Source organism: Branchiostoma floridae, chromosome 16 (genome assembly GCF_000003815.2).
Source record: "Branchiostoma floridae strain S238N-H82 chromosome 16, Bfl_VNyyK, whole genome shotgun sequence".
Lineage (NCBI taxonomy): Eukaryota > Metazoa > Chordata > Leptocardii > Amphioxiformes > Branchiostomatidae > Branchiostoma > Branchiostoma floridae.
Window position 1 is genome coordinate 944,181 of NC_049994.1, and position 22,827 is coordinate 967,007.

General features: G+C 39.3%; 1 protein-coding gene across 4 annotated transcripts; it reads right to left on the reverse strand.

Moving 5' to 3' along the window:
* Positions 1 to 135: 135 nt before the first annotated feature.
* On the reverse strand, positions 136 to 22,782 carry LOC118403913 (cullin-1). Of its 4 annotated transcripts, none has more exons than XM_035802783.1 (20): positions 22,572 to 22,782; positions 18,294 to 18,583; positions 17,495 to 17,660; positions 16,308 to 16,475; positions 15,569 to 15,710; positions 15,005 to 15,168; positions 14,011 to 14,173; positions 13,196 to 13,326; positions 10,858 to 10,965; positions 10,337 to 10,443; positions 9,476 to 9,524; positions 8,397 to 8,528; positions 8,030 to 8,150; positions 7,564 to 7,640; positions 7,264 to 7,395; positions 6,743 to 6,835; positions 5,686 to 5,801; positions 3,475 to 3,580; positions 2,948 to 3,061; positions 136 to 2,720 (listed from the first exon to the last, which is right to left on the reverse strand). In XM_035802783.1, exons 2-20 carry the CDS (start codon positions 18,437 to 18,439, stop codon positions 2,640 to 2,642), a joined length of 2,316 nt encoding a protein of 771 aa, XP_035658676.1. In that variant the 5' UTR covers positions 18,440 to 18,583; positions 22,572 to 22,782; the 3' UTR covers positions 136 to 2,639. The 4 variants fall into 4 exon arrangements, with proteins under 4 accessions (XP_035658676.1, XP_035658673.1, XP_035658674.1 ...); XM_035802780.1 differs by having other exon boundaries at positions 18,294 to 18,753; XM_035802781.1 differs by having other exon boundaries at positions 18,294 to 18,753; positions 22,490 to 22,611.
* Positions 22,783 to 22,827: the final 45 nt, after the last annotated feature.

The following is a 22,827-nucleotide window of genomic DNA, read 5'->3' on the forward strand; positions in this document are numbered from 1 at the left end:
AGGGATTGTATCTCAAATTTCCCTCTGCCCACCCCTCCTCTAAGCATGGCACTGTACATGTACAGAGAAAGTGGCCATGTTTCCCAGCAGTAATTGGTATGAATCTTGTTGGCTGACAAAGGAAACAATGCCACATAATAGTTCATTCAAAGTTTATTGATCCCCGCATACATTCTGCGGATGAAAGTAGTAATAACCTAATATATGATACAGCTTAAAGCGAAGACCTTACAGATGATAGCGCTGGGTCTTCTCCTTATTTGTGACCACAACCTGTGCTTGAACCTGTTAACATCAACAGTCTTGTTTGAATTGAATTTCTGTACATAAACAATCTGTATACATAAACTCATCAATGAATTAATGTGGTTGACCACTTTCAGTATCACACTGCTCCAGTTTGTCATCATATAGACAAACAGATCTAGTCATTGTCAGCGAACCACCAGGAGCAATCCACCTGGTAATGCAGCTTCAATACACAAAGTCTAATACACAACATGGCGCATTGCCATTGAAAAATAGGGCCTTCATTTTTCAACAAAATGACAAAAACATCCTTAGTTAAAAATTACATTGTGCATACCAACACCACTGAAATCTGTGTTCCTTTTGTGTCTGTGATACTGAAACAAGAGCCACTCAGTTACAGCTTATTGCTGACAGATCACATTGCAGTCCACATTATTCCAATGATGTAGACCATTTTATTTTTACAATAGAGGAAAACTTCACCAGAGATGGGCTTGGCCCGTCATTTCCAGCCTTTCCATGCACTTTAACATCCATACTGAAGACTAAATATACCTTTAGTAACTAGGTCGTCGTCTTCTTCTATATTAACAGGAAAATAATTCAGAGGATGCAAACTGAGCCAGAGATTTCTTCACTTCATTCCAAAGCCTATGGGCATTCTAAAAAACATGGTGTTGATATCATTTACCGGACATTTCACTGCTTGCAGTTTTTTTCAGTGTAAAACAGCAAGCAAATGGCAGGCAAAATGAATGGTTTTAATTCAGAGGAATTGAGTTTTTCTCCTGTATCACTGCCTTACCAAACAGTTTTAAAACAATCTTCCACATCTGCTAGAATGCCTGTTACATACCTAAGTGCTCCTACATTCCTACCAATGCAGTAAGAATGTAAAATCACATTTGTGGAAGAAATCAACAGCAGGTCAACAAGCTTAATGCATCAGCAGCTCCATGGAAGTTATGTTGCAAGCATACTTCAAATACCAGTGCCAATAAATCAAAATTGTGGAAAGCATTCCTTTTTTTCAACATTTTTAGTGGAACCTTGGTTAAATACTTGTTTTCAACAATCAACTATTCAGGTTTGCAGCTTTAGAAAGTTCTATAAAAACCAATGTACACTGTAAGCCTAACAGTTTACTACAAAATCTGCTTGAAATGTTCTACTTGAGCTTACTGGAAAGATTCTATTTCCTCAGGATGACCAACCCAACCAGACCAAGTGCAGCATGTCAGAATGTCCCACAAGCCACCCCAGTCTTCTGATATCAACTGCTTCCTCCTGGGATAGAGGTAATACCATGGTGATCTACACTGTTCTGTGTGTGGGGGTGGTGCTTGTATGCTTCCCACAGTATGATAACAGAAACATTTCTACTCCAGATACAAAATAATTGTTTTTCTTTTTCAGAATCATACAAGTAACAGTCCTACTCTTAAATGGTACACTATTATTTCTAATAACCAGCAGAGGACTCAAAGTTCATCAAAACGACTCCAAATGTACAGCCTGCAAACGTTTACCTCACATGGTGGACAGACATGGAAACTATATGCAGAAATTCTCATCAAACCTACATTTGTCATATTAAACGTAATTGTTACATACATACATGTACCTTCTTGGCAATTATTTGTGCAACCACAGACTGAAACAATATCAAATCCCTGCACTCCTCAATGGCAGTCACTCGGAACAAAATGTTTCCATTGAGAGCTTAGAAATTGAGATGTATGGACACTTTCTCCATGTATAAATTTGCACATCTTAATGAAGACTAAGAAACAAATTATGGGGAGACAATTTCATCATCTTTTCTGTCTTCATCATGGGTTAGCATCATAAATACACAAATGACACAGACTTGAGACAAGCATGACAATTTTTGCAATCTCTGTACAAATGCTGAAACAGAGATGAGCTCTGCCAAGCTCTCCTTCTTTCTAATGCTACTGGTGGCTGCAGCAGGCTGAAATGAATGGAGGCGGATGTTTTGCAAAGTTACCTATTGTATTATATTATATAATATTGTATGTATTCATCTTGGTAAAAAAATTAACAGTTGATATATTGGCAGTACAGAATGGGACCTTCAAAAAATGCTGCCTATTAGTCATGGCCATCAGGCTGACTATTGGGGTGATCCACTGGAGTCAGCTGACCTGTGTGGGTTTCTGCAGAAAGCTCTGCTGTGTTTCAATGTATGGAGACGACAGTTGTTCAAATCATCAAGTCTCTTAAAAATAACAAGTTGTTCTGTGGGACACAGGCAGATAATATCTGAATCACATTAGGAAAAGTATATACACTGATATGTGCAGCATAACAACAGAACGATAAGCTGAAGGGTGGCCCAGTTGAATTGTACAGTCAGTAAGTCATTATGCCAGGTAGCTGTAGGTGTCTTTCTCCCCGTCTACCCTCTCCAGATATTCCTTCTCTATCAAGATGTCGATGCATTTCTGGAAAGCAGAAGAAATACAATGTGAAGATGATGATAATTTTATGAGTAATATAATGAAGGCAGAATCTTTTTACATGAAATAAATCCTGCGTCCTGGTGGGACCAATCAAAGTTTGAGCTGTTTCATTATCAACCTCAACTAGATGTCCCTGTCCAAAAATGAGACTCTTTAGTCTGAGAAGAGACATGATACTTTAGTGCAGTAAGGTGCCATGACAAACTTACCTTGATAACAGGTACCCTAGGTTTGAATCTGGAGGACAGCTGAGTCAACACCTCCCCCAGCAGCTGCTGGTGCTTTAACACTTTACGCATCTTCATGATCCGAACAATGGCAGCCTGGTAATAAAGGACAGCTGTCAGTCAAGTCTACTTCTCACATTCACATCACATGTGCTATGAGATGGACCATCTTCAGGCAATGGTCAAGGTAACATCAACACAACAGTCATGACTTAAACATATTTGCTGAGAAGTTTGCTGTTTGAAAAACCTCATCTTATCCTACTTGTTATCAGCAGGTTGTCACATGCAGCACTGCTATACATACATTTGTGTGCAGTTGACATGGCTTCTCAACTTACAATGTATTCATCCACAAACATACAAAAAATGTACATGTACACGCACACACACACACACACACACACACACACAGACAGACACACACACACACACACACATACACACACACACACAAATGCTGCCAAAAATATAACCTTCTTGGCGAAGGTAAGTAGAAGAAAAGTGACCTGGATGAGAAGCTTGCGGTCCTCCTCGATGTGCTTATGAGTTGTCTCCTGCTCCTGCTTCTGTTCTGTCTTCATGGGAACGTTGATGTTCACACGCAGCTTCTTACTGCAGGGCAAAGGAACGCAACTTTACAGACTGCACACAATGTTTTACAGGTTCAAATCTTCTTGGTCCAGCAGTGAGCTCTGCCAGATCTTGTGTCAGAAAACTGCTACATCATCAGAAAAGCACATGGAATTCACTATTTTCTAAGTTGATTTGATTTTATGGATGACATCAATTTTCATCCCCTCCCCCATAGTTTTTCTACCATAATGTGAGTCGTACAAAGCTGCTGCCAAATGAGTAAATATAAGCTTGTAAGTTGCAAAGAAATATAGGAAAGCAGGGTCAATTCAACAAGAGTTCGGAGACCTTATACCTCCATGAAATAGTCTGATTATGCAAACTACATTTACATAATCTATGCTTGGTTATGTACACCTTTAAATAACTCACATTGGGCACAATGTTGATTGTTCAATTATTTACCACTAAGAAGAATGATGGCACTTTTACATCAATTATGCAAATTAGGGACGTATTTCCATAATTGCATGTCTGTTAATGTTCCAACAGACACAAACTACCTATATTACAGATATTTGAGTCCTATAATTGAAAACACTACAAATATAGATTTCCCTCATTAATTTTACAAATTAAGTGCCAGTTTGCATAATTTGCACTTAATGATGCCAATCTGTCTAACAGGGCTCTAGCCAGCTCGAATTTTTTTTCCGTCAGCCAATTCCCGTTGTCGCGAAAACCGTGAAAATTAAGTTAGAAAGATGGAAATGAGACCTTGAAAAACGGGTTTTTAATGAGATTATCGTATGCGAAAGGGTGCCGACACACATTGTCAACAATCATAACAATAGCAAGACAAACAGTGTGCGGCTTTTACGGCCGTGGACAGCTTCCCCAAGCCGCCTGTAGGTTCCAACAAGGATTTTTGTCTGTCAAGGTTGACGGATTGATTTAAAAAAATGCAGCACATGCAGCAAATTTCCGTCAATTGACGGAAAAACGGACGCTGGCTAGAGCCCTGCTGTCTAAGCAACATACATAACAAATATTGTCTAAATTTGCCATTCCATTGTTCAGCTATCATCCTTATAAGATTTTGAGAGACGCCCCTGCAGTTCGAGAGCAACCTGCTAGGGGACCAAAAACATACAACACGTATTCCTTACGTCACAAGCTAACTGCCACCAAAAAATCAAGACTAAAGCACATCTAGGTTAAAAGATACAAAAAACGGAATTTTGGTACCAAGGTCACATGCTAGGGGGCCCCAAAATGACCTTGACATTTGTCTTCCTAACACCTACCCACATACCAAATATCATCGTAATCCATCCAGAGGTTCTTGAGTTATGCTGACCACAAATATATGGAAACACAAACACACACACACACTCAATACTATATCTCCATTTTTCATGGAAATCAAAGAGTTTGGAGACCTCATACCTCCATGAAATATTCTGATTATGCAAATGACTTTCACATCTGCATGCCCTTGCAGTTCAAGAGCAAGCTGCTAGGGGGGCAAATCATACATCACTTCTTCCTTACATCACAAGCTATCTTACACCAAAAAAACAAGACCATAGCATCTCCAGGTAAAAGATGCCAAAATCGACCCTGACCTTTGTCTTTCCAACGCCTACCCACATACCAAATATCATTTCAGGTTCTAGAGTTATGCTGATAACAAATATCTGGACACACAAACAGACACACACACACACACACAGACCAAAAACTATACATGTACGTCCATTTTTCATGGAGGTAACAAACTAATCACATTCATATCCATCTAAGTGCATATAATTATGCAGATTCCCAAAGGACAGTTAAAACGTATGGTGAAACTATCCCCAGTATAAAACCATGTCTTTGAAAGAACTTCTGGATTCAAAGATGTTAAGTTCAAATAGACATAGAAAAAGGGTCAACCAATATGCATCACTCACACTCACTATCCATGTTTAATGATTTGGCTGTACCAAGGCATGTCTGTTTATTAACACCAAATTCTCAGGTATATCAGTGATAACATCAGTTTCACTTAGTCTATTTCTTACAATGACTTTTACACAGCACTTCAGTTTAAGCAAATGTTCATTGTATTGGAACATCACAACAGAAACTGGACTTACTTTTTGTAGCCCAGAAAGAGAGACACCACAGACTCTGACTTTAGCTCCTCCTCTTGGTCCTCGCTTACTAGCAGTTTTGCCTTCAACAGAATGGCAAGGACTTGCTGTAAGATATCCTGGAAAAAAGGAAAGCAAGATTCAGTTGTCTCGCTTTCCAAGACAGTCAATAGCACAGGCCACAATACGGTATTGTCAAAATGTTGTTGAACTAAAAACCGCCAACTGTATTCATGATCCATGTACCATATAACATTACAATAACTTAACTTTTGCCAGCCTTAATCAGAGGCAGCCGTGGCAAATTTCTGATGGGGGTGTGTGGGGAAGGAACTATACAGCTGACCCTGCCGCATCGGGAAAATTTGGGAATCTGGACTTTCTGAAACGCTTTTTCCTGAGTTTTGAAGCAGGGACAAATTCTGCCGACAGAGTCAGGCAAACTATGCTAAGTTTATGGAATTTTCATTGAAAATACACCCGCTTTTGTATTGAGGGTGACTCTCTTTTTTCCCCATTCATCCCCTCTGCCCCGCCACCACTGTTGTTAGTTACATGTATAACTGAGATTTTGACAATGACAGTAGAGCCATAAATATCACTAAACAGATGTGTGTAGGAGTGGGTACTGGTACAGAAAATTCAGGTCCAGGTCCGGTTCAGGTCCAGAGGATCAGGTCGTCTGATACAGTATGTGAAAACTTGTGAATAGACGATTCTCAAAACAATGGTCCATTTTGTTACAAAGAAATATGTTTGGTGGAGTATTCGACTCACACTGGCATTATAAAATCCTACAATGCTAACTGTCTTTCTCCACTCTACTTCGCTCTTGTTATTTTCCTTGGCCGGTAAGCCACAAAATGTGTGAATGCCTGATCAAGTAATCTAATCATTTTCCAATAGGTCCAACATCCGGTCCACCTGATGTTTTCAGGCTTGGTGTTTCCGGACCGGTCCAACAAGAAAACATGGTTTTGTACTGGTACGCTGTACCGGTACCCACCCCTAGACATGTGCATAACAAGAATGGTGAGAGGAAATGAGTCTTGGTGCTGACCATTTTCAGCTGTGTGTGCTCGTGGAGCTGTTGTACAGTGTAGCTGTCTGCCTGGTTAAACTGTAACAACACACTCATCTGGAACGTAGAGGCCTGGGGGACACAAATCAGATAAGTCATGGAACATTCTCATCAGCAACACAAGCAGAAATGCACTAGAATACATAAAATGTTACATGATGAATAATATAATCCTTGGCGTAAAAAATGCATGGAGTCTTTGCTAACAATTCATCCAGAGATATCATATAATGTCAACCCACACTTTAAACATGTACACTTTAAATATATACATGTACAGCTATATTGTAATTTCATTCATTATTTTGGCAGGGAAATTAATATTGTGGTAGGAGGGGAACAATTAATTTTGTTTGGTGGAAATGATTCTGTAGCACAGTTATTAAACCATCATGAAGAAAACTTAAAGAAGTAAAGAATGGGAGGCCAAAAAATGGATTTTCAGTAGACAAAACTAAAAGCTGACTAGAGTATGAAACATGACAGAAGACTGTTCTCACCTGAAGGGTGTACCTGTTTTTAAAGCAATTGGTGACCAGCTCTCCTTTTGACATGTGATACAACCACATGAGTTTCCTACCACTGTGCTGACTGCTGTAGAATGTGGTGAAACGCTGGAAACTTCGCTCCAACTGCAACATTGACACAAACATTCACACTAAACCTGTAACTCCAGCATGGAATACAAGCTTAGCATAACCCAACATTCATACTAAACCTTAAGCAGAAGGAAAACAAGTTTCTTCATATCTTTCTATACAGACTGGTACCTGAGTGCAATATTTCAACATTACACATACCTCACTGGGCAGGGTGAAGGATGCCCCCTGCTGAAATGGCCAGGACCCCGAACTCAATACCTGGATACTGAAGTCCACTGTAGAAGCAGAACAGACATTTCATTGGCTTTATGGGTAACATCAATAACATCACTTCACTCAGGAGAAATTGAGCTCTGTCTAGGGACGTCCTCTGCATAAAAAGTTAAATGGAGGTCCTGGATTGGAGAGCCACACTTCGGGAATGTAAAAGAATCCCCTGCACTAATCGAAAAGGGTCCTCCCCTGTGTGAGTGGATCATACCATTCCTGCCATATGGGGTAGGGACTTGAATTCTCCTGCGCAGCCTTCATAACAATACTTGACTATGGACAAATAAAGCTCTTACATTTGGAACTTATCTTATCTTAACTATCAGTTCTTGTCGATACAGCTATCTTGCAACACAATTCAAAAGTCAGGTCTAAAACTAAAGGGTTGACTCACCATCCAAAGGTTCCCCACTTTTCTCAAGGTGTTTCTTGAACTGCTCATTGAGGTCCTTACTAACCCCGATGTCTTGGAACATCCTCTGCAGCTTGGATGTGTACTCAAACCCACAGGCTTGCTGCAGGGGCAAACACAAACAGTCTAAGTCTACATCAGAGCTGAACAGAGCAAAACAGTAAGTAACAGTCTAAGTCTAAGTCAGAGCAAAACTTATAATAAGTACTTGCACAAACTATTCTGCACATTCATTTATCCTATTTAACAAAATCGGATACAGTGTATAGAAAGTCTTACAAGTTGAAGGTGGAATCTAGTAGTCTTGCAAATAACTAACTGTGATGACCTGTTTGAAGGTAGAACTGACCTTGAGTTTGGAGATCATGCTGGCCTCGGCATCATCACTGGCTGAGTTGTGCTGGACAAGCCGTTTGGCCAGCATTTTGGCATAGAACTTTTGGAACACATCCTTATCTTCTATGTACTTGAATACTATCATCTGGTGGGGAAACACAAAACTGTTACTAAGGTCTTCTTGTGATCACATAGTATTTCTTATTGGTTCTTCATGTATGTATCAATTCCTTGGCTGACACAAGTCCAGTGATCCTGTAATTACAATTAGTGGTGCGTACCTAAAGCCCAGACTTGGAATTGGCCAAGCCAAGTCCAGACTTGCAAAAAGCTATCTGTCACTTATATTCCCTTTTTCTGTTCTAAACCATCTAAAACCTTCCATAGATAGTGAAATTTGCACTGGAAAAAGACAACAACAAAATTTGTGTTTACACTGGCTGGACATACTCATCAACAGGACAACACTTGTTTGAAAAAACAAACAAATACAAAATAATTTGCTGCATGATGAAAAGAAGCAATTCTCCCGCCATTCTGAATTTGCATGCAAGAGTATTGGTCATGCATGCACTGCAATGGAATCCTGCGCTGGGTGTCCCAGGAAGCTCTGAACACATGTCTAAAGACAACCATTACTGTAACAACAACGATAGACAATAACAGTCGCACGACTATTTAACTGTTGAAGGTCTAAAGCGGGCCTTTGAGTTTGTGAAACATACATGTACTGTAATAGTACATAATGTGTATGTACAGTGGTCATGCCAGTTTTTTTCCTGATAAAAAGTTCAGCCTGAGTGTAACCATTGCTACCTGAACATGCTATCAACATGGTTAATCTCATGCACTGCAGGAAAGATTTGTGGTGACAAAATCTTATTGCGGCCATATTGAAACTACACGTAGCAAAATAGTAAAAACATCTGCGCAATGGTAGTTATTTAGTGTATTCAGAATTCAAAACAAACTGACACTACAGCTTGAAAAAAAACAACATATTGATACAACATGAATTATGTCTTTGCAAAGTTATAAAAATGCAAAATTTAAACAAATTAGATTCTGTAATATCCAAGACATTTTACTCACAACTTGGTTCAGCGTGTCCTCTAGCTCAGCTTCCTCTGGGTTTTTTGAGCTAAAATATTATCATGACAAGAGTAAGAATCCATGGGCAATCTCCTCTGCAGACATAAAACAGTATGCAGCAACTTAAAGTACAAATAACTTGTTTCAATTCCAAGTTCCCACACTTTTAAGGTTGCTTAAAACGTGTAAAGGCCATGCAAAACAAACTGCAATTCTCGATTAAAACAAATGTCATAGCTGTGCACCATGTGCTGACTGTTAAAGAGATTACCCGGGGCATACAGCTCATACACCTCTGAATTACACTTAGTAGTTGGAAGAGTGATAATAGAATCTGATGCCTAAGTATATTTGCAGCAAGGTTAGAGAATAAAAAATCATCACAATGTGTTAGACATGTGATACTTTTTCCATAAATGCCTTGGTTGCACTCCAAACACTGGAGCAGATTTGGCCAGAAACACAAACAAAATTTTGGCACTGAGACCGAAAAATAGCAAGGTTAATGTCAAATCCTGTATGTTATTCAGGGCTCGAAATTTTCCATTTCTAGTCCTCCTTGAGATATTTTCCAATCAAAGTTTTCATTTTAACCTGGTGTATCCCATAACGTCTTATATTGCTACCTAAATGCATGTATCTTTGTTTTATAAAGCCAGTCTGATCTTCGTGCATTATGGATGGTAGAAGGGGTTCTATTCGTAATGTTAGTGCCTTGCTTATAATCTTGGAGTCAACATTAAGTAGGCTAATTGAACGCCAGTTGTCAATGGTACTAAGGTCTGTTTCTTTTTTTTTTTAATAAAAAAACATAATCCCAATCCAATGTAAACTTTGAACACTGCTTGCACGAACCCTTACCTTTTTTTCAGCAGTGAATCGCAGTACCTGGCCAGGAGTTCTGGAGACTTGCTGGATGACTGGACCATCCGTGTCACTGCATTGTTGTTGATGAATCTGCCACATGCCTGGACAAGTCAAAATCATCCCACCTGTTTACAGCAGCTGATAAATGCATCTACTGTAAACGCAGAAACTTTCGTGGTGGTTTAATGGTCGCGTTTTTTGCGGTGGCCGCTTCACCGCAAATTTAAATTCACTGCGAACATTTTTCCATGGCAGTAAGAGACTACAGTGCATGGTGCTACGGTGAACTTAAAAGCATCGCGGAAAGTCCCCTTTCCCAATACCGCGAAATTAAATCCCGCGAACTTAAATGCATTTACAGTATTTGACATGGAATCTTATCATATTACACCAATTTTAAAGACAATGATTTTTGTATGACAGATTATCTGTTACACAGATTAGGACTCAAATATGGAATGTACTTGTTAGGTCTGATAGCAATGCCACAAAAATAAGTGTTTATAATAAGTTACCTTATCTAATGATGCCACAAATCCAGAATCGTTGTTGAATGCTGTCAGTACTAAGGCATTGTACTTTTTGTGCACTTCCAGGATGGTTTGTACATACACTTTGGGATCCTGCAGGACAAGAATTCAGTTTAAAATAGTCAACAAGGGAAAAGGTCATGAGAACTGTGTAGGGTGTTTCCAAAACACCCTACATTTGGTGTCCTTCAACAACAAAAATTGTAGTAACATAAATTCCAACACATGAATCCAGTATTCAAATTTTCAAAATGTTATCTTACATGGTGAGTAGATGTACTGAATGTTATCTTACATGGTGAGTAGATGAAGTGAATGTTATCTTACATGGTGAGTAGATATAGTGATGTTATCTTACATGGTGAGTAGATGTAGTGAATGTTATCTTACATGGTGAGTAGGTGTAGTGATGTTATCTTACATGGTGAGTAGGTGTAGTGAATGTTATCTTAAAATGGTATGTAAATGTAGTGATGTTATCTTACATGGTGAGTAGGTGTAGTGATGTTATCTTACATGGTGAGTAGATGTAGTGATGTTATCTTACATGGTGAGTAGATGTAGTGATGTTATCTTACATGGTGAGTAGATGTAGTGATGTTATCTTACATGGTGAGTAAAGGTAGTGATGTTATCTTACATGATGAGTAAAGGTAGTGATGTTATCTTACATGGTGAGTAGATGTAGTGATGTTATATTACATGGTGAGTAGATGTAGTGATGTTATCTTACATGGTGAGTAAAGGTAGTGATGTTAAATTACATGGTGAGTAGGTGTAGTGATGTTATTTTACATGGTGAGTAGGTGTAGTGATGTTATCTAACATGGTGAGTAGGTGTAGTGATGTTATCTTACATGATGAGTAGGTGTAGTGAATGTTATCTTACATGGTGAGTAAAGGTAGTGATGTTATCTTACATGGTGAGTAAAGGTAGTGATGTTATCTTACATGGTGAGTAAAGGTAGTGAATGTTATCTTACAAGATGAGTAGGTGTAGTGAATGTTATCTTACATGGTGAGTAGATGTAGTGATGTTATCTTACATGGTGAGTAAAGGTAGTGATGTTATCTTACATGGTGAGTAGATGTAGTGATGTTATCTTACATGATGAGTAAAGGTAGTGATGTTATCTTACATGGTGAGTAGGTGTAGTGATGTTATTTTACATGGTGAGTAGGTGCAGTGATGTTATCTAACATGGTGAGTAGGTGTAGTGATGTTATCTTACATGATGAGTAGGTGTAGTGAATGTTATCTTACATGGTGAGTAAAGGTAGTGATGTTATCTTACATGGTGAGTAGGTGTAGTGAATGTTATCTTACATGGTGAGTAAAGGTAGTGATGTTATCTTACATGGTGAGTAGGTGTAGTGGTGTTATCTTACATGGTGAGTAGGTGTAGTGATGTTATCTTACATGGTTAGTAGATGTAGTGATGTTATCTTACATGGTGAGTAAAGGTAGTGATGTTATCTTACATGGTGAGTAGATGTAGTGATGTTATCTTACATAATGAGTAAAGGTAGTGATGTTATCTTACATGGTGAGTAGGTGTAGTGATGTTATTTTACATGGTGAGTAGGTGCAGTGATGTTATCGTACATGGTGAGTAGGTGTAGTGATGTTATCTTACATGATGAGTAGGTGTAGTGAATGTTATCTTACATGGTGAGTAAAGGTAGAGATGTTATCTTACATGGTGAGTAGGTGTAGTGAATGTTATCTTACATGGTGAGTAAAGGTAGTGATGTTATCTTATATGGTGAGTAGGTGTAGTGGTGTTATCTTACATGGTGAGTAGGTGTAGTGATGTTATCTTACATAGTGAGTAAAGGTAGTGATGTTATCTTACATGGTGAGTAAAGGTAGTGATGTTATCTTACATGGTGAGTAAAGGTAGTGATGTTATCTTACATGGTGAGTAGGTGTAGTGATGTTATCGTACATGGTGAGAAGGTGTAGTGATGTTATCTTACATGGTGAGTAGGTGTAGTGATGTTATCGTACATGGTGAGTAGGTGTAGTGAATGTTATCTTACATGGTGAGTAAAGGTAGTGATGTTATCTTACATGGTGAGTAGGTGTAGTGATATTATCTTACATGATGAGTAGGTGTAGTGAATGTTATCTTACATGGTGAGTAAAGGTAGTGATGTTATCTTACATGGTGAGTAGGTGTAGTGATATTATCTTACATGGTGAGAAGGTGTAGTGATGTTATCTTACATGGTGAGAAGGTGTGGTGATGTTATCTTACATGGTGAGTAGGTGTAGTGATGTTATCGTACATGGTGAGAAGGTGTAGTGATGTTATCTTACATTGACAGCAGTCTCCCCACACTTCTCTATTGCTGCCAGGCCTTGGTTGTGGATGTGCTGTTCCAGCAGGTTTCTCAACTCCCCTAGTCCATCCTGAATCCTGGATACCAGACTGTACATCCTGCCCAGATCTGACACATTCAACACATAAATAATGGACATCATCAACAACAATCAACAAATTTGAAATATATAAAGGACAAATGGGGTGACAAGTTCTACATAATACAGCCACGACTAACTACAGACTAACAAGGTTCTTTGTACACAACCAAGATGGTGGTTTATTCAACAAACATTTCCGCTACCATCTGCCACCTTCCTCAGGGCAATTCTCACTGTTACATCGCACTGCAACATCAGGGGGATCTATTATATAGAAGCATTTGCACCAACCCTATGAAATCCCTATGAGTATTATGTGATACGCACAAATCACTATGCGAAAACGCACAAATCTTATGAAAATCACATGACTTACTACACGAAACGCGGCCAGCCACTATGTTGGGAGAAGGCATGATTTTGAACGTTTCTACCCATGATATTTTAAGGAACGGAAAAGACATATACCATCACGAAGATGTATTTGATAGCCTGTGAGCTACTCTTTTGCTTAATTTCATTTCGTAACAATGATAACAGTGCAACAATTGTCATCTACTTCTACAGAATGTGATCCCAAAGATGACAGAGTGACAGCCTTCAAAATGCTGGTTGAATAAAACAATTGGTTGTGTACAAAGAATCTTGTTATTCAGTGACGTATCAAAGTTAACGGACAAAACCATTCACAGAAGGAAGATAATTATTACCTTCATTTTTGTCGGCATCCAAGAGATTTTGGAACTCTGCGTGGAAGATTTCCAGGTGCTTCTCTATGAGCACATGTTCACACTTCTTGGCCAACTCATCATGTGTGCTCTCATGTAGGTATACTTGCACCCTTCTTTGTTCTTCTTGTAAACGTTGCTCTGCCTAAACAAGAGAGAAGATTCTGATCGCACCTCACAACTATACCTAAACTGACATGGGCTGAATTCATCCAGAATAGCTTCCCTGATAGCTTCCCTTAAAGGCTTAACTCGATAATGTATGTATGTATGTAGCTTCCCTGACGTAAATGTCCAAGACTCCAAATTAGGACTCATTTTCTCAGTATCATTTATCTGTCAATTTATGAAAACTTTCTATTTTCTATTGATGGACAATCCTAGTTAACTACAATCAAAAATACCATTCTGTAATTTTGACAGAATTGGTATATTTGATGTGAAAAAAAAATAAAACAGGATGACACCAGGAGGTGAGAAGGAGTTTGCCAGATGATGGAAAAATAATTGTGGTGGAGCAGACCTCCAGAACAGATACTGGAGAGCCTCATGCTAAGTTTAACTGCAGTATACATAATACAGGAAATGTCCAAAAGTTGCCTTTAATTTTTACTAAACTCAGTATGCATACTTTAGTTGAGGTTACTACTCAGATAATAAGAGAAGGACCTCAAACCAGGAACCAATAGAACACAGGCAGGTCTATTTTGGGACAGCACCAAAAGATCCATAATTCTTCATTTACGCAACATTAAAAAGAGACAATAGACAAAAAAATTCACTGTACATTAACATTTTGCATTTATCCTGAGTAAAATGTGTTCAAAATCTATAACACACTATATTTGAGTTTTCCCATTTTACGTTTCAGTCCCACAAATTTGACAGGGACTTGGGTGCATACTTTTCGAGAAATCATGGTAGGTTGCCATGTATAGGAATGGCTTAGTCTACATAGTTAATGTAGTGGGCCTACCTTCTTCATGTACTCTGTTACCGGGTTCTGACGCAGAAAGTCAGAACTTTCATTGGTGTAGAACCGTTCTGTGTCCGAGAGGAAGTGATTTTCGAAGGAATCCTTGTACACGGTAAGTGTGGGACCCTTAGCCAGCAGGTCATCTTCATTCAAACCAAGCTCAACTGGGAAATGACAAGGATTAACAGTCACTGTGATTAATCAAAAGCATGTCCTGGATCAGTGGCCTTTCTAAGTGCTCCGAGACACCAAGCCAGTGTACACCAAGATCTTTCAGCTACATGCATAATCAAAAAGAGATAATGGGTGTGATTTTGCTTCACTTCTGGCATGGGTTTGTAAGTTTCAATGATGCTAAAACGGTGGAAATTTGCTAAGAAAAACAAGTAAAAAAACACCCACACTTCTTATATTGCATGCGGCCCGAACTACAGTTGGTCGCGGTCGCAATACACAAGTGGTCATTAGGCCAAGTTTGATTGCTTATGTATATATATTTAAGTGATATTCAAGTACTATTATATTGAAATGAATTGAGAGCTCTGGTCTGTGAAGCATACGTACCGTAGCACTGTATAACTCCACTGATGAGTCTGGTGTTGATGGTCTCCCCGTTCCTCTCTCGCTCGATCAGCTTCAGTACAGCATTGGTCACCTGCTTGTTCAATGGTTTGAACAGGTGTTCTCTCCAGATCACCAGTGCCAGCTGAAGAACAAAGATTGAAGTTCTTCATTCAGAATAAAATCATGCCCCCTGCAGTTCAAAAGCAAGCTGCTAGAGGGTTCAACCTTAAGTCAATTCTACAAGAGCTACACGTACCTACCACAATAAGCTCAGGGACCTGAGATCCATTTACCCTGCAGCTGTATGCAATAAGGATGCCGAGGTCAGAAAGCTCAAGCGACGTCTAGGTCAATGCGCTTTGTGTTCGTCCTACGCAATATATTGTGCAAGAAACACCACTGTGTGCTAATTCCCGAAAATGAAGAATCTATTGTTTGGTATACTATAATCTGTGTGTTTCGTCATATGTTCAACCTTCCTTGGACCACTTAGATTTCATAATGAAGCTAACATTTTTTTTTTGTCAAACGTTTTTTTATTCGCACGCTTGCATCAGTTTTGGGGTTTTCAAATGATGTCATCCATATAATCAAATCAACATAGCCTAATCCACAAACAGAATATCAAAACAATCCATCCAGGCATTCTTGAGTTAACATGTTCACAGACACACAAATGCTTTGTCAAATCATACATAAAATGAATGTGACTCATGTAGATAAAAACAGTGTCTCCTACTGAATAAATCTCGTAGATCCCTTTTCTGCCTTCATCACACTCTCTCCGGACCCAGTGTCGGTTCAGGTAGGCACACACCCCGTTGAGAACTTTGCTGGAGAACTGGTAATCCTCCCACTGTTTAGTGTAGAAATGCAGCACATCTTCGTCCATCAGATCCACACCATCCTGCAAAATACACATCATAACCATTACATGTATCCACCTACCACAATACAGCAATTATAGTCAGAGAACAATTCCTGCAAAACTCTCACCATGCTATGAACAATGTGTGCATGTATGTACAATGCGTAGATTTTATGGAACAGCAAATAATTGAAAAACATTTACCATATTTTCTCGAATAAAGTACACACTTTTTGAACTTTTCAAAGCTTGAAAGGTTCTGTAATTGTTGCCAAAGTTGGGGTGCGTAGTTTGTTTGAGGTTTTTACAGGGATGAACAGAAAAAGGACTTCAAATAGAGCAAGGTGGTGCTGCAGTTCCAGGAAGCATGGTAAACGTTACAAATTGTTTTAGTGTACAACATTTCTTGTGAGCAAATCTTTTAGTCAGTTGGATGGCAGAATTAAAGCGTAGAGGCGGCAAAAACTGCACGCTGACCTGCCAAGAGTAACAAAAAAAAGCCTTCGTACGGCTTATGGCAACCACTCGATTGAACATCTTTATTTTGAACATACCGGTAACATCGTATGGGAGTCAAAATTTGACACAAACTGTCCAATTTTGGCACAAAATCGCACTAGTTATCATTGAAAACTGATGACACCTTAAGCTTGGAAATGACGCAGTCGTTATGGGCAGGATTTCTGTCCTGTGCCTTCCTAATTTTGGTGGTTGCGGTCGCGTTGGCCAGGTGGTCGTCATGAAAATGTAGCTTAGTGCTTACGTCAATGGGGAAAATTTTCTGGACCAAGAAAAAGTGGTCATAATGACCAGGTGGTCAGCTTGAAGAGGTGGTCACTTGGGCAGGTTTGACTTATCATGAAATCCATACTTAGCTTCTCAAGATATATGCTTATTACCTACATACAGAGACACAACATCTTGCCATAACAGAAAATATAACCTTCTTGGCAAAGATAACAGAAAAAAAAGATGTCAAGTCCCATAAAGCAAATGTACTCTTCTAAATGGTGCCATAACAAATTTGGCATTAGTATTCCGTTGGAGTTGATTCTTACCTTCAGAAGATTTATCAGGTAGTTCTTGAGGAACTCCTTGAGTCGTCTGTACAGCTCCAGACCCACAAACTGGGCCCCTCCCGTGGGCTGCCCCCCCTTCTTGCTCTTGGCAGATGAGACACGTCCCTGGGACTGGTGGACACTGGTACAGTAGTTATACACATGGCTGGTGTTCAGTCAAGGTTTGTACATGTACGCACCCACAATAATATAATAACGCTCACTGTTAGGGCTGTGCATGAATTTCCCTAAAATGTAGCAAAACTATGATATTTTCTGATTTTCGTGCATTCTGTATTGGGAGCTGTCAGGAATAGCTCAGATAGCATAGATTACTACAAAAGTGATGATTTAGTCCAAATCATTGCATACCTTATCAATTATGGACTGTATACTGTCACTACAGGTGGGTACCAGTACAGAAAATTCAGGTACAGGTCTGGTTCAGATCCAGAGGATTGGGTCTAGGTCCGGGCCTGAACCTGGACCTGATTGTCTGTGAAAACTCTGGGCAATACTGAAAACAGTGAACCACTTCACAGCAAAGGAATCTGTTGGATTTTTATAACCCTATCTCGATGTAAACCACGATCAACTCTACAGTACTTTGCTTGTTACTTTCTTGGACGGGTCAGACCAATAATGTGTGGACGCCTGCTAATATAATGTGTTCATTTTCTACTCATTCCAAATTCCGGTTCACTGATTTTTTTCAGACCAGTCTGAGAAGAAAAAAAAACGGTTTTGTACTGGTCCCCACCCCAAACTGTCAGCCATGAAACTGGCAGGACAAGGATACGTGTACAGCTCCATATATCTTGGCTTGGCCATGGTTTGTCGACGATACACCTGCTCAATCCCAGCCTTCAGGTCGTCCCAGATCTGATCCAAGCCAATTTGTTTTAACCCGTGCGGGTTCTGGCCACGTGACGACCCTGCTGACATCTTGATGCGCTTACGGGAAGAAATCTTGGATAACTCTGCTGGACTCCGTCGTGTAGAAATCCAAAAGTTTCCGAGTTTTCCAAGTTTCCGTTCTCCAGTTGGCTCTAGTGAAATTCAAGCCCTGTCTTGCCTCTAAGAGTACGTCTGTATGGTAGAAATGTATATGTCAAGTTTCTTTTCATAAACTTGTGAGGTGCTCTAAAATTCTCCACTGTCCAATCCCACTGACAGTTTGACTGAACAAAAGACCTGTTGTTCTAGTATGAAGTGGGGCAGTGAAGTCCTCTGACATGCAGTATTTGAAGAGGTTGATTCTGAAAAATAAACAACATATTCGAAGTTATCACTTAATAATGATAAGAAACACAAGAGATTAGTAAGTATGAAATAGTAACTCGAACATTACTCTCATGTCCCAAATAAACGCACCGGTATTTTTTTCAGCCTCAAAATCTACCTGGTACATTCTTATTTCCAACAGTACGTTTATCTATTTATTTTTTCAAATTGGGCGCTAACCAGGGACCCCCCACAAATCATGAAAGTTTATGTTTTTCTGTCCAAATTTCACCTGCACAAATTTCAACAACACACAAAATAGTCCATGGGCCTGACAGGTTTTTGGTACAGAGACAAGGGCGACTGAACTGAACTGAACTACACCCCTGAAGTCAAGGTCCTCATCGACTCCCGAAGGACGAACATCATCAGAGAGACAAGAGAGTTGTGCTATAATGGATTTTTGTATTAGCAGGAACCAAAGTTTATCTTAAGCTAATTAATCTTAAAGCTATGATAACCAGTTGTCATGCACAGCTTTCTGACTGTAATCACGTGACCAAGACTTAGTGACATAATCCAAATTGACCTGGCCATTTGGTCCTTTATTGAAAGGGACGGGATAGACAATACTAGAGTTATTCCCTTTTAAAGTCTGACAATAAACCTGCCCTGCAGTTCCAAAACAAGCCGCTAGGGGGCCCAAACATATTATACCACTAAGTGACTTACTCTCGGCATCAAGAGCTGTCTACCACTTAAAAATCATAGTCGCAGAATGTCCAGAATTCGAGACACCAAACCAGGAAGTTCCACTGCAGTACTATAACAGACCGCTAGGAGGCCCATAATCTAATCGTCTTCAGGTTTCATGAAGACCTTCTTACATACCGAATATCAATACAATCTATCCAGGCGTTCTTGAGTTATGGTGATCTTCTACATACACACAAACATGCAGCTAAAGCATTTCGGCATCTTTCATTGTTTTCAACTGACATAAATTTCTAGTCATTGAAGCTCCGTTCTTACTTTATAAGCTATAGTATGCAGGGTTCGAAATACCACCTGAATATGCAGGTTAGTGCAGGTAAAATTGGAGCTGTGCAGGTATTTCTGGTGTCTACCTGCACCTAACCTGCACTGGTCCATGCACTGGGTTTTATACAAAAATGTCACATGATGTAGGTGTATGTGGATTGTTATTAGCTGCATTGACTGTTACGATTAGAATCTAAGTATAAAAGAAAAAATAGCAATGGTTCCTGATAGATGAACAATTTTAGTATGATCCATACTTCCCAAATTCAGAGTAGTGCAGGTAAAATTTGTCTGGTGCAGGTAATTTCAATGTTACCTGCACCAGTGCAGGTTTGCAGAAAAAAGTATTTCGAGCCCTGGTATGTAATACACTATATCTTCACCCCACCATCCATGTAACCGCTTTTTTACCTCCATGAAAAAATGGAGGTATAGTTTTGAGTGTGTCTGTGTGTGTGTGTGTCTGTGTGTGTGTCTGTCTGTGTGTCCGCATATTTGTGGTCAGCATAACTTGAGAACCTCTTGATGGACTACGATGATATTTGGTATGTAGGTAGGGGTTGGGAAGACGAAGGTCAAGGTCAATTTTGGGCCCCCTGGTGTGTGGCCTTGGTACTGCAGCGCAACTTCCGGTTTTGCTATCTCGGTGTTCTGAACATGCTATGGTCAAGATTTTTAAGTATTAGATAGCTCTTGTGCTCAGGAAAAAATTACGCAAGTTTGGGCCCCCTAGCGTCTAGTTTTGGGATAGCAGGGGCATTTTTGTCAAAAACTTCTGACGAGGATAACTCAAGAAGGAAACAACGGATTTTCATGATTTTTGGTGTATAGGTACCTTAGACAATGTTGTACAAGATTAAATACTAATTATGCAAAATAAGAGTACATTTGCATAATTAATGAGGATATTATATCATGGCAGTTTTTTCAATGTATCTCTTGTCCTGGATGTGATATGGTCTTGACATTTGGCTGGTAGATAGCTTGCAGTGTCATGACAAAGTGGGGCAGGTTTCAGCCCCCTAACATTTAATTTCGGAACTGCAGGGGCGTTTTTGTCAAGACATTCTAAAGAGGATAACTGCAGAAACGATTGATGGATTGGCATCATATTAGGCATGCGGGTACCTTAGGCAAAGATGTTCATAATGATATACATTTTATGCAAATGAGGACTTAATTTGCATAATTAATGAGGAAATTGTATAATTCCATTGTTTTCAATAACTGGACTTCAATAAATGTAACACATGTTAACTATGATAGGTGGAATATAAGCAGATACTAAATATGGTAATGAGGAACTTATTTGCATAATTTATGTAAAAATTGCAAAAACGCTTTATGATTAATAATGGGAATTTTATAATTGTGACATGTGTACGTTATTCAATGATTAACAACACCATGCATAAATTATCTTAATGTGTTAGTCAATTGCATGGAATCTACGAAAGCTCTAAATTTTCATGGAGGTATGAGGTCGCCGAACTCTAGTCTCGTTGTAGAAAGGTCCAGATGAATCTTGTCCTTTCTGACATATCAAAAACATAAAAAAGTTTGCACTTTGTGTAACAGCGAGTAGGTGGCGCTTTCACGTCTATAATGACTTCACGATTACTGAAAATGCAGAAACTTTCACGGTGGATTAATGTTTTTCCACCAACAGTAAGAGATTACAGTGCATGGTGCTACAGTGAAATTAAAACCACCGCGAAAAGACTTTTTTTCCAATTACGCAAAATCAAATCTCCGCTAACTTAAATGCATTTACAGTAATTACCTCTCATAGGCTAATTCATTAAAGCAAAAAACCCAGGGCCAAACTTTCAGAGATGTTGGAGATGACACTATTCTTTTGTTTAAAAGATTATTTCGAAAGTTTTAAGGTCTCATTGATGTACGTGTATTACTCCAAGTTGGTACCTTAAAATAGACCCGACCAAAAAAATAAACGGCTAAATTGACATGGATGTTTTTAGCGGTGAGGGATTCCCTTTCAGCCAGCCGAACTAATCTCAAAAATTAAATTGGTGAAAGTTTGTTTGTAACTGAAGAAATTAGCAGGCAAAGTTTGGCAGCCGTGCACTAGGTCTGAGGCACACAGTCCTGAGTTGTGGGGCTGTACACTAACAGCGAAAAAGTGCCTCCTGCGGGGATTGACTAATTGTAGTTTGTAATTGCTATAAACAAAGAACATATATCAATTTGTCGTTGGCAATTTTTTCCCCACGATATAGGCATAATATAGGGTGAATGTGTTCAACATAGAATGAATAATATGCTGACATTTGCTGTAGCTTCATTATGGACGAGTCCATATAAAACACGTATTTCAACATAGAAGTATTTGGGAAGAAAAAAAGTCATCATGAGACCACAAGGAATTATATGCCCCCCTCCCCACAGATCTTCCTTTTTTTGTTCTGGCACAAATTTTGTTCCATCGTGAAACTTTGGGAGACAATAACCTTCGGGACGCAAATTAAAACTTGCTGGTATAACGGGACGTAAAGTGGATCACCTGTTATTTTGGAGGGCTAAAGCGAAAAGAATTAATCGTCGCCTGTAGTCAAAATTTGAAAATGATCAAAATACACTGACGTCTTTCTCACCCAACAAAAATGGCGGCCTCCTGACATCCGTCTGTTGACACAAAGAATGGAACGGTTCTGTCCGTTGTTTTACGATAATTCTACACCCAAAGGACAAAGGCCCTTAGTTGCTTACCCGAAAAGTATTCACCAGCCTCTAGCTTTCATCGCTGTGGTTATATCAAAGACCTAACAAGGAAAAGCGAACATTTTCTTACCATTTGTACTACCACGCAAGATCACTCCTGGCCCCCTCACGACTAAGTAGAATACTGCAGGTGGATCGCCTGGGACCAGTTAGTCGTATGTAAATAAGTCATATGTAAATAAGCAACCCTGCTCCTTTAGTCTTCCAAGAAGCAACTGCCAAGAAGCTTGATAATTTCTAACCCCTTTGCATCCAACTTATGGTACATCCAATTGTTTTGGTATCCTGGCGTGCATTATATTGTCATGTCGTAATCTCCATGGAGG

Excerpts from the sequence above, each read along its gene's own strand:
- LOC118403913 (XM_035802783.1), bottom strand. The coding sequence starts at position 18,439 with ATGTCAGCAGGGTCGTCACGTGGCCAGAACCCGCACGGGTTAAAACAA. Across the intron at positions 16,476-17,494 it reads ACCTGATAAATCTTCTGAAG|GATGGTGTGGATCTGATGGA; the intron begins GTAAGAATCAAC and ends TGTATTTTGCAG. Across the intron at positions 10,966-13,195 it reads GTGGGGAGACTGCTGTCAAT|GATCCCAAAGTGTATGTACA; the intron begins GTAAGATAACAT and ends CTTGTCCTGCAG.